Here is a 17,027-nt window from a genome sequence, read left to right as displayed (position 1 = left end):
ATGCCTGTAACCCTGTGCATTTACCATAACTAATTCAGCTAACCTACATGTCTTTGGACACTAAAGGGCAATTTAGCATGGTCAAGCCACCTAGCCTGCACATCTTTGGACTGTGGGAGGAAATCACAATACCCAGAAAAAACCCATGCACACACTGGGGGGGGTGAGGGGGGGGGAATGTAACAAGTTCCATGTTATCACCACTCTTTGGGTGAAGAAGTTTCTTCTGAATTTCCTATTAGTTTTCTTGGTAACCATTTACATTTTAAGATTGTAATGCAGTGGTTATGCTCCTGCTTGCAAGAGGAAATGTTCTCTATCCACTTATGGGGAGGTAGCGTATTATCACTAGTCTAGTAAACTAGAGACACAGGATAATGGACCTAGGGACCACAGCAGATGGTGAAATTTGAATTCATTAAAAATCTGGAATTAAAAGTCTAATGGTGACCATGAATCCATTAGGTTCACCAGTGTCCTTTAGGGAAAGAAATCTGCCATTCTTACCTGATCTGACTTACACATGACTCCAGATCTACAGCAATGTGGTTGACTTTTAAATAGCCTCAGAATTGAATGCCGGCCCAAACGAGTGATGCCCACATCACATGAATCAATAAACGATAAAACTCAAAAAAAATCTCTATTATATTAGCCCTCAGCTTTCTTTTTCAAGAGGAAAGTGACACATTTCTGGTAGCACCCTTATAAATCTCTGGGGGATAGGACAGATGAGTTGGCTAGATGGCTAGAGTATGATGCAATATGACACCAAAAATGTAGTTTAATTTCCATACTGGCTATGGTGGTTCACAAAGAGCTGCTACCTGCCCCATGCTTGCAGAGTGATGCCTCTCGAGAGGGATAGTGATGCTTTTTGTAAATAATGGATAATGAGCTAATTACCTTGTAAAGCTTTCCTGCAACTTCTTCAGTACCTCTATATCCTTTCTATAAGACCAGAGCTACATGCAATACTCCTCTGTGTGTTCTAACCAAGATCTAATACAGGTTTAGCATAACTTACCTAATTTATAGTTTCATCCCTTTGGAAATAAAGATTACTGCTTGGCTTTAATTTTGTGGCTTCACTGGCCTGTGATGTAATTTTTAGTGATTGGTACATTAGTACTCTAAGATCCCTTTGTTTCTCCAGCCCACCTATATTTGCACCATGTAATAAATGACCTCCCTGTTCTCCCAACCTAAATGTTATTATCTCATATTGTTAATCTTAATTTACCAATTATTTGTCCACTCTGCAAGTTTATCAAAATTCTCCTGTAATCTGTTACAGTTCTTCTCAGTGTTAACTATCTCCCCTCTCGCCCAATTTGATATCATCCACAAACTTAGAAATTATATTTTGATTCCACATCCAATTCATTAAATTGTGAATAGCAGTGGTCTCAGCACAGATCCTTTTATTTCTTTATGCCCACTCTGCTTTCTGTTTGGAAGCCAGCTAGTAATCCATTCAGCCACTTGTCCCCCTAACTCCATATTCTCTGATGTGAAGATGCTGGAGTTGGACTGAGGTGGGCATAGTAAGAAGTTTCCCAACACCAAGTTAAAGTCCAACAGGTTTATTTGGAATCATGAGCTTTCGGAGTGCTACTCCTTCACCACTCACCTGATGAAGAAGCAGTGCTCTGAAAGCTCATGATTCCAAATAATTCTGTTTTGAGTTTAACCTGGTGTTATGAGACTTCTTACTGGTCCATATTCTCTGACCGTATTCATTTGTCTCTTAGGGGGCAGCTTATTAAAGGCTTTTCAAAAATCCAGGTAAATTACATTTGCCATTGCCATTGTCTACTCTTTTAACTCAAAAAAAGCTGGTTATTATTAAATATTTCATTTCTATGTGTTGCTCTACACTCTTTTAGACGAGATTCCATTTTTCTTACTCCGCACATTAAAATAACTGGTGTATAAACTTCAGATGTGACTTGTCCCCCTTCATAATATAGGAATTATATTAGCTATTCTCCAGCCTTTTGGCACTCTTTTTCAAACAGATTATTCAATTTGTGTAATATCGCTGACATCCTGATATCATTTTAAAATACATGACTGCAGTTCATCTGGACCAGGGCTTTTACTCTCCTTTTATTTATTCAAGACAGCCCTCTTTTTTATTTTAAATGCAATTATTTCATTGCTTAACTCACCTTTCATTTGCAAGTCTACCTGTTCCATCTTCATGAAATACCGAAGGTAAATATTTATTTTGAAACAAAACAATAATTTAACATGTCTGTCATCTATACCTGTGGTATTAACCTGGCTATCCATTAATGGTCCCGTTCCAATCACCATCATTTTAAATTAATGTGCCCATAAATAAGTTATTATATGTGCTTCGATAATTCAAAGCTATAGTTTCTTTCTGCCTTCCTTCTCGACAAAGGGATGCAAAGCAGAAGCCAGTTGTTGAGCCCCAGTTACAATCAGCAGGGAGCAGAATAAAAGCTAAACCTGGGACAGAATTTTCTGTGCAACTTATTACACCATGCAATATAGTGACTCAGTAAGCCATCAAATGAGTTGTTGGTGACAGGGTGAGGGGGTTTACCAGGTATCTCTATCTCCATTTTTACCAGTTTTTTTTTCCCCCAATTACAAGCCTATTTTTGTAAAGAATGTAGCTGTCAACGTCATAACTTTTTTTGGGGAATTGGGCTTTTTTTTTTCTTTTTGCTTCTTTCCAGGTTCTTGACATTGTCAACTTCCGATCTCTGATGATGTCTGGTTAGCATTAGGAATCATGTCCAGTCAATTTCCATTTGAAATGAGATAGTTCCAAAAAATTGTTGTTTGTTCTTTTATTATATAGAGTGTACACTACAGAAGCAGATCACTTAGCTCACTAGTCCACGTCAGCCCTAATTTAATCTCCACTCATCCTTCCCCTAACTTTCAGCAGAACTCTCTGCTCTCTGAAATTAATGTATATACTCTCAACTACTCTGTGTCAGCATGTTCCACTCTCTGGGTAAAGACATTTCCTCTAAAATCACTATTTGACTTCTTGGTGACTTTCCTCAATTGAGGGCTTCTAGCCATAGGTGGAAACACACTGGGTGGCATTTAACAGAGGTGATGCAGGACTCACTAGCTGGCTGGAAAGCCAGTGATAATTCCATGTTCACTTTGTTCAGATCGGCTGCTGGATTAAGAATCCATCAGACACTAAACTCTATACTGATGGGCCTGTAGAATCCACACCGCTTGAGAGTTGCTGGTCAATCAGAAGCCAGCAACTGTGTTTTGCACAGCAGCAGCACCAGGGGGAACTGCTGCCGGAAATGCATTCACCCAAGGCCTAGGATCACTAAGATCCACACCACAGGTGAGTGATGGCGGGATGGTTTGTCCAGTAGCAAGATCACCAAAAATCATATGATTTTGGCAGCATGCCATTGACCAACAAACCCTTTAACCCTCCCAGAAATTTGCAAAAAAAAAAGGATTTGTTTTTTGGTTTCCACATGGCAAGTCCGTTACCTGTATTGGTTGAATATCAGCATTGGCAAGGTATCAGGATAAGACCTTTACCTAGGCATTAATTGCCTTCTTGAGGACCTCAATTGGTATCAGGATAGAAAGGTTGTCTGTAAATTTTCTGGCTGTGAACTTAATCCAGACAATGCAGTATCCCCTCGCACCTGCTTAAATGCATCCACTCTATGGTCAAATTTTAAAAATGAATTCAAAGACCTCCATTAGGTCACTCCCCCATTTCAAGAGAAAAGAGACCCTGACTGATTATACTTTACTGATAAGTATGATTTCTCAGTTCTGCAACACCCTTCTATATCTGTTTTGCATTCTTCAGTGCCTCTATATCTTGTTTTCTCCTTAATGTAGCAGCCAGAATGGCACAGTACTGCAAGCAGGACCTAATCAAAGTTTCATACAAATTCAGCATAACTTCTCCATTTTTCAATTGTATCCCTCTGGAATCAAACCTGAGTGCTTGGTTTGCATTTGTTAGTTTTATTGACCATGGTGACAACTGTTAAGTGATTTACATATTTGTACTCTCCACTCCCTTTGCTTCTCTAGTCTATTTAAATACCTACTTTTCAATATGTGATTTGAACATTTCCTTACCAAAATGTAATACAGGTTGAAATACATTTGCCAATTACATGTCCATTCAAGTTTATTAATGTAATAAATAATATTTTCACATGTTTTATGCACTGTCAATTGGCATGTGACTTGTAAAATACATATATTCTTAACATTCTTTTTAATAATTTCCCATTGAATTGCCACTTTGCTCCTCGTGTAGGATTTGGAATCTAGAGATTTTCGGAAAGAAAATAATGACGTCACTTATGCTACCATTGACCATACTAGACGACTGCCTAGACTACCTGTCAATCCAGGAAGCACTTCAATACAGTTTACTGAAACTGCCTCAACAGTCCAACAACCATATACCAATTTCCATGTAATGTACTGAAGTACAAACTGTGTACTGTGAAGAGCATCAACTACATTGTGCTCAACATCTAAAAACTGTGAAATGAAATGTATTTTAGTGCATTTACTTATCAGACTAAAGATCAAATACTTAACCCAATTGCTTTTCAGTTATCAAAAAACAATATTTGTTCACTTTTATATTACTAACAAAAGTCAAATAAAATGCTTCAAAAACTAACCTATTAAAGTCCTCTCAGTACCAACACCCTTTTCTGGACAAATCAAAAGTGTCTTTCAGAAATTTAAGATTTGAGAGAAAATATTTCCAACTTTTACAGGAAATGCTCAATTTTTTAAAGGTTAAATGGGACCTCAAATAGAACACAGTTGGGTGTTCAGGCTGTGATCTTATGAAACAACAGTTCTGGTAGAGGAATTTGTTGAGATGGAAACAGAATGCAAAGATTCAAGCTATTTAATATAATCATGAAAGAAATCTTGCTAATTTTCTGTACAGAAGGACAGGCATCACTAAACTAGAAATCCCTCACATAGGAGCAGGAGTACCCTTTCAAGCCTGCTGTCATTCTGGAAACCCAGCCGCCCTTAATGTCAAACAATTTTGTGGTGGGGCAGGTTGGGCCAAGGGGCAAACTCACCCTTGCCCCAGTTAAGCCTCTTATGTGGCCATTCAAGGGCCATTTCCTGCCCAGCCTCATTTTCTAGGTTGTGGGCAGATGACATATCAGGTAGGGAGAATGTTAAAAACTTACATCTTGGGCCAGAAATGGCACCTCCATCAGAAACCCTCTTCTGATGGTGACACCCTCCCACAATGCCTCCCTTGCTCCCTGGCCTATCTTCTGGGATCAAACCAGCCCCAATGCTATCCACTACGCTCCTCTCATAGAATCACAGAACTCTACAGTGCAGAAAGAGGCCCTTCAGCCCATCGAGTGCACCAAACACAATCCCACCCAGGTCCTACCCCAATATCCCTACATACTATACCCACTAATCCCTCTAACCTATGCATCCCTGGATACTAAGGGGCAATTTCTTAGCATAGCCAATCAATCTAACCCTAATCTTTGGACTGTGGAAGGAAACCGGAGTACCCGGAGGAAACTCACGCAGACACGAGGAGAACGTGCAAACTCCACAGTGACCTGGGCTGGGAATTGAACCCAAGACCCTGGAGCTGTAAAGCAGCACTACTAACCACTGTGCTGCCGTGCCACCCCATCTGGACCCCCTGCCACTTACCTGTCCTCCATGTCCAAGCTTGTCACTGCAGCACTGCCTGGAGAGCTGCTAGCCAAACTGATTGGGCAGCAGCTCGCCAAGGTATGACATCATCCCCACAAAGGATGGAAGCCCAATTTGCTGCCAAACCATCTGTTAGAACATAAAGTGACAAATCTATTGGGAGTCAGCTGGGATATGTTACCTGCCAACTCTCCTGGTGATGGGGGTTTGGTCCCTGCCATCCAAAAAGGTCAGGCCCTCATTTCAGTTCTAAGTAGCTTCCCCCTTATTTTGTAAGTGTCCCCTGATTCTAGACTCCTTAACTGGGAAACAGCTCAAATGCATGTTCCGTCTGTCCCTTTAAATATTTTGTAGGATTCAATCAGTTTGCCCTTCATTCTTCAAAACTCTAGAAAATACAGGCCCAGTTTCCTAATCTCTCTGCCAACCCAAGATGAGAGAACCTGGTGAACCTTTGTTACGCTCCATCTATGACAGTATCCTTCCCAAAGGTAAGGGGACCAAAATTGCACACTACTTCAGGTGCAGTCTACTCAAGGTTCTATGCATTTGAAACAAGACTTGACTATCCCTCTACTCAAGCCCTCATGAAAAGAACTGTTGCTAAGTTTCTGTACGCAAGGACATATGTTAACTCCTTGCTAGAAATACCTCATATTGGTATTAATAGAATAGACCATTCAAGGCCACCATTAGCTTTCCTAATTGCCTGCTGCACTTGCATGTTAGCTTTCAGTGACTTACTGACAAAGGCACCTAAGGTCCTTTTGTATAGCTACACTTTGAATCTCCTAATTTAAGAAATCCCGTGCATCGGTTCCTACCAAAGTGGATAACCTCACATTCTTCCACTTTATATTCCATCCGCTGTTCTGCCCACTCATTAAGTCTGCCCAAATCCTCTTGAAGCTGCTTTGCATCTTCCTCATAACATATTCCCATCTGTGTTACCCGTGAACATATAAGTATTACACTTGGTCCCCATATCCAAATCATGGATATCTATTGTGAACATCTGGTAGATAATCAGCTTTCTTTTAAATGCTGACACTGTCAATAAATAAATTATCTTTGTGTTCTTTATACATAAAGGGAATTTCTTAAAACATTTCAAATATATTACAAACATCAAAATTCTATTTTGAAATTTAAAAGTGTAAAATTCCACGTATTCATGCATTATGTTGTAAATAAAAAGTGCTATTTCAAGAAGAAATTGAACTTATGTTTTCCCACGAGTTCCATCCCTGAGCATTCATTGTCAGTAATTCTAACTGGGCTGACCCTATAACCAACAAATTTTGAATACCGTGATGTTCACCCTAACATTTTTGATACTTTCATAACCAGCATGGTTAGATGCATGCATTTCGATTTTAATTTTTGGAAAGCACAATTACTGTGAACAAGTTTAATTTTGTTTGGCAAAAGAACTGTGGAATTCTGGAAGACTGGTCAGCTGAGACTCTTAGAAGTATTAAGACTGCCCTTTTCTCTTTTAAATGACTCTATTGCATTCACATCAAAGCCAGAACTTAGTTATATGATGAGAAAACTACAAGATTGGAAAATACACATTAGAACTAGACTCTAGATAAGAAGCTCCCAACATTGATGGCTATCTTACTGTCTTTTTATGAAAAAGTTCACATGTTTAACAAAGTATGATGTCAGGAACATGATGGACAAAGTATTCACACAGTACCACATATTACAGAAGTTATCAAAACATTATACGATGCATTAAAATTAAACCTCAATACAGTCTTTGCCTAATTAGCAGTCAATGCACCTTGAAATTATTTCATGGTGTGAAGTGTTTCCAGGTGTCTCTGCATGATAAGGCACGATATAAACAAGTTTTGTTTTATTATAAACCATTTGTACATGCTCAATGAGTTTTACTTGAATACAAAATATTTTGGTCACCCATTCCAAGGATGTAACATATGGAACATTACAAAGAGATGCCTGTTAAATGTACAGTATTATATTGTGAATAGCTGCATCCCTCAGTTGCTTAGTCTCAGCAAACAACTTTGTCAATTAAATAGGATTTGGTAAAAATAAAATACATTCATAGAATGAAAACTTCGTACTTAAAATTGCAAGTTACAACAGGTAAAAGCACGTTAACATTTTCGTTACCATTTCCCATATACAACACAAAATTTTAAGTACAGTAAAAAGACAGATTTAACCTATCAATACTGACTTCACGTTTCCCTTACGTTACTACAACAAATATAACTTAATTTATAATATACAATGTACATGATAGCTTAACAATTTTGAGTCAGAACAACATCTAGCATTCTTAGTTATCGCCTTGTTCTTTTTGGTGGCACTTCAATTTTATGTTGTCCCCTTCTTCGTTCTCCTGGACTTGCTTCACGTTTGCGTCCTTGTTTAGTCACAGGAGATGGCTGACTCCTTGATCTGTGAAACAACAGAATTGTGACATATAGTAGATATTGTACTTGGATTTAAACGTTCTGTTTAGAATTTTATTCCTGATCGCAATTAACTAAAAGGGTCATATGGACTCAAAATGTTAACTCTGTTTGTCTCTTCACAGATGCTGCCCAACCTGCTGGATTTAGAGCATTTTCTGTTTTTATTTCAGCTTTTCAGCACCCACATCATTTCTTTTATCACAATTTTCTATACTCCATTACTATGTGATCCAGATTTTCCTTAGTGGTTTTATAGCCAAATCTTTGATGGGGCACAATTTCATTCTCACTTCATCAAATTAGTACTCATCCTGTTAAATTGTCCAGTATCAGTCTGATTTGCATTTTTCAAGTGAGCACCCACAGAGATTATTACCTTTAGAAAGATGTTGCTTACACCAGCAAAGTGGGATCGGCCAGCTATTAAGCCGGGAAAACTAAGGTATGGTTTACTCCTTAAATTTCTAAATTGTAGTCAAAAGAAATGAATTGATCAGCAAGTTGCTAAAATTCTGAAAGGCTTTCCACTGATGTTAAAAACAGACTTCCAATGCCATAATCCTTAATTGAATGATCACCATCCAATGATGGTATGAAAAATGGGAGGTTGACCATGAGTGTATATACTTCAGCAACAAAGTACATTTTTCTTTGTATATGAAATTACATGCAAATTGCATTTTTTAAACTGATGCAGGTAATTTAATTCATAACAGATGACCCCAGGAAATCACAAAAATGATTCTGCTGAGCTAAATCCTATTCAGTTTTCGATTCTAAAATTAGGTGACCTGTATCAGTCAAAAAAGCAATTTACACCATGTAATTACTGAACAAAGAGAAATGTACTTGCCACTGAAGTATATACACTCATGGTCAACCTCCCATTTTCACACTGTAAAATGGTGGTCATCCAAAATTCTGCTGCTCATGTCTTAACAATTACTTTGCTACTAATTAGTAGCACTAGCAAAGCACACTACTGATGAACTCAGTAATCATATCAGCAAGTGGTACAGGAGAAATTAGTTCAAATCCCACTTGGCGGCTGGGAAACTTGAGTTCTATTCATAAAAACATTCCATCACCAATGGTGATCATGAAACTACTGGACCATCATAAAAATCCATCTGGTTCACCTATGTTCTTCAGGGAAGAAAAACTGCCGCCTTACCCAATCAGGCTGTTGAGCAACTCCAGACCCATAGCAATGTGGCTAACTCTTAACTGTCTTCTGAAATGTCCCAGCAAGCCATTCACTTGTAGTCAAGGTGATGGCTCATCACTAACTTCTCAAAGCCAATTAGCCATGGCCAATACATGGCAGCAATGCTCACATCCCATGAATGAAACAAAAAAAAAAATCAGGGAACAGATAGGTCATCTGGCCCAAAAATTTATTATTCCATTTAGTTATCCATCTCAAGTAAGTCTATCTGCAGCCATGATTTCTATAGTCTTGCAAATTTGTATAAATAAATATTTTTCCTGAATTTGTATTCAACGATTACAAGCTAATGCCTCTTTTCTGGATTACTTTACGAGATAGAACATTAGAGCATAAGAAATGCAAGCAGCAATAGATCATATGGCCCCCTCAAACATGCTCTACCATTCAATACAATCATCAAGGACCTCTGGCTCAATTCTACCTTCCTGACGTCTCCCCATTTTTCTTGATTTCTTGGGAGATCAAAATCTATTTCAACCTAAAATACATTTGATAATAGAGCATTAGGTGGGGGGTGCTCTTCAGCAATGTGATGGGAAGTCAGGCTTTTTCCAAGTTTGTGTCCAGTTTTTATTTTGTGTATTAAAATGCTGTGTTCATCATACTACTAATCTTTTATATTCTGTTTATTTCCCCTCCACAGAGGCACCAGACAGGGTCATCTATTAGTCCAATTTCTTTTTGATATCGTCATTGAACCACTGTGTCCTTTAGATTTAAGAAGGATGTCACTGGAATTAATAGGTCTCCTTTTATGCTGGTGACGTTTTGTTGGACATAACAGACCCTGTGTGAATACCCAATATTTTTGGCACTCTGCTCCAGTTTGCTAAGTTTTCAAGCTACAAATCTTCAAAAAGGTTTACTGCTTCCAATTAATTCATTTGCATTCAGTCTAGCTTTTAACTTACTCCCCTGTAATTTGGCTTCTGATAATCTTAGTTACTTGGGAATATCTGAGACATGCGAGTTCAACAATCTTAAGTATAACTTCAGACCTTTGGTAGAAAACACAAAGCAAGACTTTGCTCGTTGGCCAGTGCTGGTCATATCAAATCTGTCAAAACAATGATTTTACCTAAATTTTCATATTTATTACAGACCATTCCTATTTTTAAAATATTTTTAACCTCGATTAATTGATTTCCTCTTTCATTTAGGAGAAAATAAACACGCTTGAATTCGTAAAATCTTTTTGAAAAGGCCAAAATTTCAAGAGGGTTTTGCTTTGCAAACGTTTTGCATTATTATTGATCTGCCAGTATTCATAAGCTTACCTAATGAGCTCATTTATTTTTAAGCAATAACAGCCCTGTTTGGACAACTATGGAACATTACTCTTGCCTGTCCATCTCTCTTGTTTCCTTATGTTCACATTTAACTGGCTTGTATATAATGTTACAAATAGCATAGTGTTGAATTCCCTTAAAAAATGGTTCCAATACAGAAAAGGGAGGAAAATGGGGCTGAGAAACTTATGAACAGTATGCTTTGTCTGTATAGCACACAAGAAGCAATACTTTCTACTGTATGTTAATACATGTGAAAATAATAAATCAAACTTTAAAAAAATCAGAGGAACAGATTCAAATAGCCGGGCATCGGAAGTTTTAAGTCTAGAGGAACAATGGAGTGAAACAGGATTTCGGTGGCATCAGAAGCAAGGCAGAGAAATGGGGGTGGAAGAAAGCAATATTAGTGATGGACTGAATATAGGGTTTGAAACTTCAGCTGAAAAAGATGCCCCCCACTCCTCAACCAATATTTGAGACATTGTTTGTATGAAGCTGCCTACAACTTGTGTGCAGCTTAATTTATTAGTGATAGTGGTTTGCTAGTAAAAGATTAAAACAACTGGATCTGTTCTTCCTTCTATTCCTATCGATCCTAACCAAATTTTTCTGCCTTCTCTAATTGATTCAACCTTCCATCTTTGATCCAGATATGGTTTGAAATTTTTGGAAGACCTTTCCTCTGAGGGTTTGCTTGCTCCTTTGCTTATCCAGTAATGGAGCCTTGTGCTCCCAAATTTCATGTTTTTTTTTAGGTACCTGCAGGTTCACAGTTTTGCCAGTAAATATTTTACTTCCTTTCCTTCTCTATCTCCTGACAGTCCCATTGATCTTTGTTCAGATGTTAATCCCATTTTAAAAGACTGCATTTATAACATTATTCAAAAATTCTTTGGTCTGTCTTTAGCTAATATTAAAATATCTTGGGAGCAGGACTGGAACATTAAGCTTTCTATTGGTCTATGGCAGTCAATTCCTTTCAGAGTGCATTCTTCATTGTCATGTCTGTTGTAGGTAAAATGTCAGAATCCGTCATCAAGGAGGAAATAGCTAGGCATCTTGAGGGGAATTGCTTGATAGAGCAGACGCAGCATGGTTTCGTTAAGGGGAAGTTGTGTCTGACAAACTTATTGAAGTTCTATGAGGATGTGTCTAGGGCAGTGGATAGAGGAGAGTCGGTGGATGTGGTCTTTCTTGATTTTCAGAAGGCATTTGACAAAGTACCTCACAAGAGGTTATTGCAGAAGGTAAGGGGGCATGGAGTTGGGGGTAGGGTGTTAGCGTGGACAGAGGATTGGTTGTCAAATAGGAGGCAGAGAGTGGGGGTTAATGGGTGCTATTCAGATTGGCGGTTGGTGACTAGTGGAGTGCCCCAGGGGTCGGTGCTGGGGCCTCAGCTATTTACCATTTATATAGATGATCTGGAGGAGGGAACCGAGTGTATGGTGTCGAAATTTGCTGATGACAACAAGATTGGTGGAATGGCAAATTGTGCGGAGGGTGTGGAGAGTCTGCAGAAGGATCTAGATAGGCTGGGCAAATGGGCCAGGAACTGGCAAATGGAATTTAATGTTGGCAAGTGCGAGGTGGTCCACTTTGGTAGGAATAATGGTAGGAAGGACTATTACTTACGGGGCAAAAAACTGCAGCAGGCGACGGTGCAGAGGGACCTCGTGCATGAGTCGCAAAAACCCAGCCTGCAGGTGCAGCAGGTGGTCAGGAAGGCTAATGGGATGCTGGCCTTCATAGCGAGGGGGATTGAATATAAAAGTAGGGAGGTCTTGCTGCGGCTGTATAGGGCATTGGTGAGGCCGCAGCTGGAGTACTGTGTGCAGTTTTGGTCGCCGTACTTACGCAAGGATATTTTGGCCTTGGGAGGGAGTGCAGAGGAGGTTTACTAGGCTGATACCGGAGTTGAGGGGGTTGAGCTATGAGGAGAGGCTGAATAAACTAGGCTTGTACTCGTTAGAGTTTAGAAGAATGAGGGGAGATCTCATTGAGACATATAAGATGATGAATGGGATGGATAGGATAGAGGTGGAGAGACTCTTCCCGCTCAGAAAGGACAGTAGGACTAGAGGGCACAGCCTCAAGATGGGGGGGGGGGGGGGAAGCGGTTAGAACAGAGTTGAGGGAGAACTTCTTCACTCAAAGGGTGGTGAATCTCTGGAATTCTCTGCCCGTTGAGGTGGTGGAGGCTGCCTCGCTAAGTATTTTTAAGACGCGGGTTGATGGGTTTTTGATAAGCGAGGGGATTAAGGGTTATGGGGAGAGGGCGGGAATGTGGAACTGAGCCACGACAGATCAGCCATGATCTTATTGAATGGCGGGGCAGGCTCGAAGGGCTGGATGGCCTACTCCTGTTCCTATTTCTTATGTTCTTGTGTTCTTATGTATTAGACATGATCAGCTTCAATTTAATGTTTCTTGTCAGCTCTGTATTTCTAGGGCAAGACTTGCCTGAACAGGTGCCAGAGTGTGGCGACTAGGGGATTTTCACAGCAACTTCATTATAGTATTAATGTAAGCCTACTTGTGACAAATAAATAAACTTTGCTCAGATGAATTCCGGACTGGATCGCACATGTGCACAGATGTCTTTTGGCTCTTGCAACACTTTTGGTCACAGCCAAGGCAGCTACTTTCTGGTCCACTGTGTTCTTAGTCTTTTGTACATATGTAGCAAATTTATTGAATTTAACTGAATTATTGGTTACTTTGGGGTAATTGCTGGCACGTTAGCTGTAGATCACCACCAGTCAGATGCCTTGGCCTTTGCCTCACCTCTTGCACATTTACTTATCTTATTCAGTTGGATGCCTGCGGCTTTACCCTGCCACTTACATGAGTCAGAGAGATGACGATACTTCTTAAACTTGAAAAGATTAAATTTACTTCATGCAGATCAATTAAAAATTGATTCAGTCTGGCAACCTTTTATTTGTTACTTTAACAACTTTTCTTTTTCATCTACAAGCTGCGTATTTCTGTCTATTCCTTTCTTCCTTTGTCTCTTTTACTGCTTTTTCTTAGCCTGCATTTTACAATGCACTTTTTTGTAACAACCATTAAAGTTTTAAAAAAGGAGCATCCACACATGAAGTAGAGAATTCTAAAGACTCTCAATCATTTAGATCAAGAGATTTCTCATCACAATCCTAAAAGTCTTGCTTTGTGTTTTCTATCAAAAGTCTGAAGTTATACTTAAGATTGTTGAACTCATGTCTCAGACATTCCCAAGTAACTAAGATTATCAGAAGCCAAATTAAAGGGGAGTAAGTTAAAATCCTTTTACTGCTTTTTCTTAGCCTGCATTTTACAATGCACTTTTTTGTAAAAACCATTAAAGTTTTAAAAAAGGAGCATCCACACATGAAGTAGAGAATTCCAAAGACTCTCAATCATTTAGATCAAGAAATTTCTCACCACAATCATAATCAATCCCTTATCCTGAGATGGTACCAGTGTTCTCAATTCCCCAGCCAGGAGAAGCAATATGTGTCTATCATATCCAACTTCTTCAGAATCTTTTACATTTCAATGATATTAACTCTTGCTTTTCTAATCTCAAGCATATAGGTTCAATTTACACATCCAATTATACTATAATCCTCTCATCCCTGGAGCCAATCTAGTGAACAGTTTCCAATGCAGGTACATCCATTATTGATCCAAGAGATCAGACTGTGCCTAGTACTCCAGTTGTGATTTCACCGAAGTCCTGTACAGTTCTAGCAAGACTTCCTTGCTCCTGTACGCCAATTCCCTAGCAATGAATGCCAACATTATTTGCCTTCCTAATTGTGTGCTATATTTGCAATCTAGCTTTCTGTTCCTTGTACAAGTATGAATAGGAGTTGAATCCTAGAGGTCCTAACAATTTTCTTAATTAAGTTACCCGATGCGATCATTTCTTAATCGTCTCAGCTCCTGTCAAAATAATCCAGGTTTATCCAGTCTACCATCAAAGTTTTCTCCAAAGTCAGTACATCCTTAAGATACACATCCATATTCAAAAATAGTTTGGCTTCTACTCCGTAAAAATGTAGAGGCACCTCATTGTCTTCACTTCAACTATCTGTTCTGATGAAGTCCAGCATCTTAGTAACATCCCTGCTTACTTTTTTGTACCAACATTACCTCCCTTGCCCCCAAAACATACTCGGAAAGCTACATATTGAATTTGGCACCTTTCAGGATTGACATAAACTGTAACTTTAACTTGCTTTTAATTGCAAATTTACTCGACAAATATCACTCGAATCAAGTTTACACCCCAACTTGTTATGGTATGCAAGCACATTAGCTAAAATTGGTGACAAAATCAAGATAGCCTATTTAATAGTTGTAACTTGTGACAATAAATTTAACACAAATGTTCTCCACCCTCCAAAAAATTGTGAATGACAAAATTAAACATGTGGTAACTTTGTTGGCGATAGAGTGCTAAGTCCAAATGAAATGCGTCAATAGAAAGTTAATTTAACTATGCACTACATTTCAACAAGAGGGATAAATAGATCGTTATAAAATGAAGATTTGCTTTATGGCTTTACCTTGTAATCGTCATTGTTGCTGGAGGATTCCCAGCCTTTGCATCAGAAGTTAGTTTCTCTTTTGCTGAAACTGATGAACGTCGGTCTCGTTCAGTTACTGGCAAATGCTCAGGGCTGCTTAGTCTTTTGGCTGCACGAGTGGTTGGTTTATTCTGAATGCTCAAACCAGATGTCTGGCTTCTACAAAATGGATAAAATATCAGAACTGTATGTACTGAACTTGCGAGTAGTCTGTCCTTTGTAGTCAAGATTCTAAATGTCAGTTATGATAGAAGGTTATGGTTATAACATTTTGTTACTGCCAAAATTCAAGCAGTAACATGGACAACTAATTCCTTCATTACTATGCGATTATTACAGTTATTTCCAAAAAGATACTCAACGTTTGAAGGTCAGTTATGTAACTAAGTCCAAAATGGATAAACCTATATACTGATGCAAGAAAAATTACTAAAACCTTGGATCTCTGGAAAATATTAAAATTGCACCAGGAGTTGGTATTATCTGAAACAGAAAGCTCTAGGCACAAAATTCACTGCAGAATTTGAACACAGTTCTGTGTAGGTGCTGTGTTGCAATGCTGCAGGTGCACTTTTCAGTTAATACATCAACCAAGACGTTGACTGTTCTTAGCTATGCGTAAAAGGTGCAATTAGAAGACAAACAAGAATTTGCCCGGTGCCCTGATCAACCTCCTTCTCTCATGAAAGGCCACTAGTTCATACTGTAGCTACTGTATCTGATTACAGAGCATTAGATGAGTTAAGTTTGTTCTTTCTGATGTAAAAGGCAAGTGAAACTTTGCTAACCTATTAGGTCTCTCACAATTCATTGAAGTTTTAGACTTCAAGAGTTAATGGCATCAAGGGGTATGGGAGGAATGTGGGAATATGACATTGAGATAGAGGATCGGCTGTGATCAGAATTGAATGGTAGAGCAGGCTTGAAGGGCTGAATTGCCGACTCCTGCTCCTAATTTCTCTGCAAAGTAGCTCTAACCAAAGACTATGAAGTAGTAACATACATCAGTCTTTCCATGTCATTCAGAAGCAACATTTAAGTAAATATCATTGTAATTGTACAAAGTAAGTGTTGCTTTTAGGTTTATCCCTAAATAAAAAATGAATACATTAAAAATGGATATCAGTAGAAGGGATACAAAAAATGAATTTTTCCCTTTCCAAAGTATGCATCTTGAAATGATAGCTATACAGGAAAATATTACCTTGTTTTTTCTTCAAGTTTAGTAATTTTAGCTTCAGATTGTGTTGGTTTTTCTTCATCTTCTAACTGAATTGGTTCAGCTTCTGCATCTACTTCTTTTTCCTCAACTGCAGTTATCTCCTCTAAAGGCATTAAAGACACAAAGAAATCTCTTAACACTGATAATAGCAGGCTTAGATTCTTTCGATATGTTTTCAATTAAAATCAAACCCTAAAAGGATGTGGAGGCTATGGAGAGGGTACAGAAAAGATTTACTAGGATGTTGCCTGGCATAAAGGACATCAGCTATGAAAAGAGATTGGAGAAACTTGGTTTGTTTTCACTCGAATGACAGAGGTTGAGGGCCGACCTGATAGAAGTCTACAAGATTATGAGCATGGACAGAATGGATAGTCAGAAGCTTTTTCTCAGGGTGGAAGAGTCAATTACTGGGGGGGGGGGGCGCACAGGTTTAAGGTGCGAGAGGCAAGGTCTAAAGGAGATGTACGAAGCATAAAGGGTAGTGGGTGCCTGGAAGTTGCTGCCAGGAAAGTTGTGGAAGCAGGTACAATAGTGACT

At 38.8% G+C, this 17,027-nt stretch overlaps 1 protein-coding gene across 2 annotated transcripts in view; it reads right to left on the bottom strand.

Annotated features, from left to right (window-relative positions):
- Window positions 1-4,165: 4,165 nt before the first annotated feature.
- bod1l1 (biorientation of chromosomes in cell division 1-like 1) overlaps window positions 4,166-17,027 on the bottom strand; it is an 81,514-nt gene continuing 68,652 nt past the window's right edge. For both annotated transcript variants that reach the window (XM_080190018.1, XM_080190027.1), the window contains exons 13-15: window positions 16,470-16,590; window positions 15,245-15,424; window positions 4,166-8,148 (exon numbers count right to left, since the gene is read on the bottom strand). In XM_080190018.1, coding sequence (XP_080046144.1) covers window positions 8,031-8,148; window positions 15,245-15,424; window positions 16,470-16,590 — 419 coding nt within the window. In that variant the 3' untranslated portion in view covers window positions 4,166-8,030. The remainder of the gene's footprint in view (window positions 8,149-15,244; window positions 15,425-16,469; window positions 16,591-17,027) is intronic.

Source organism: Carcharhinus amblyrhynchos, chromosome 1 (genome assembly GCF_965287045.1).
Source record: "Carcharhinus amblyrhynchos chromosome 1, sCarAmb.v2.hapA, whole genome shotgun sequence".
Taxonomy (NCBI): Eukaryota; Metazoa; Chordata; class Chondrichthyes; order Carcharhiniformes; family Carcharhinidae; genus Carcharhinus; species Carcharhinus amblyrhynchos.
The sequence above is the reverse complement of the archived record's forward strand: the minus strand, read 5'-3'. Positions and strand labels throughout refer to the sequence as shown.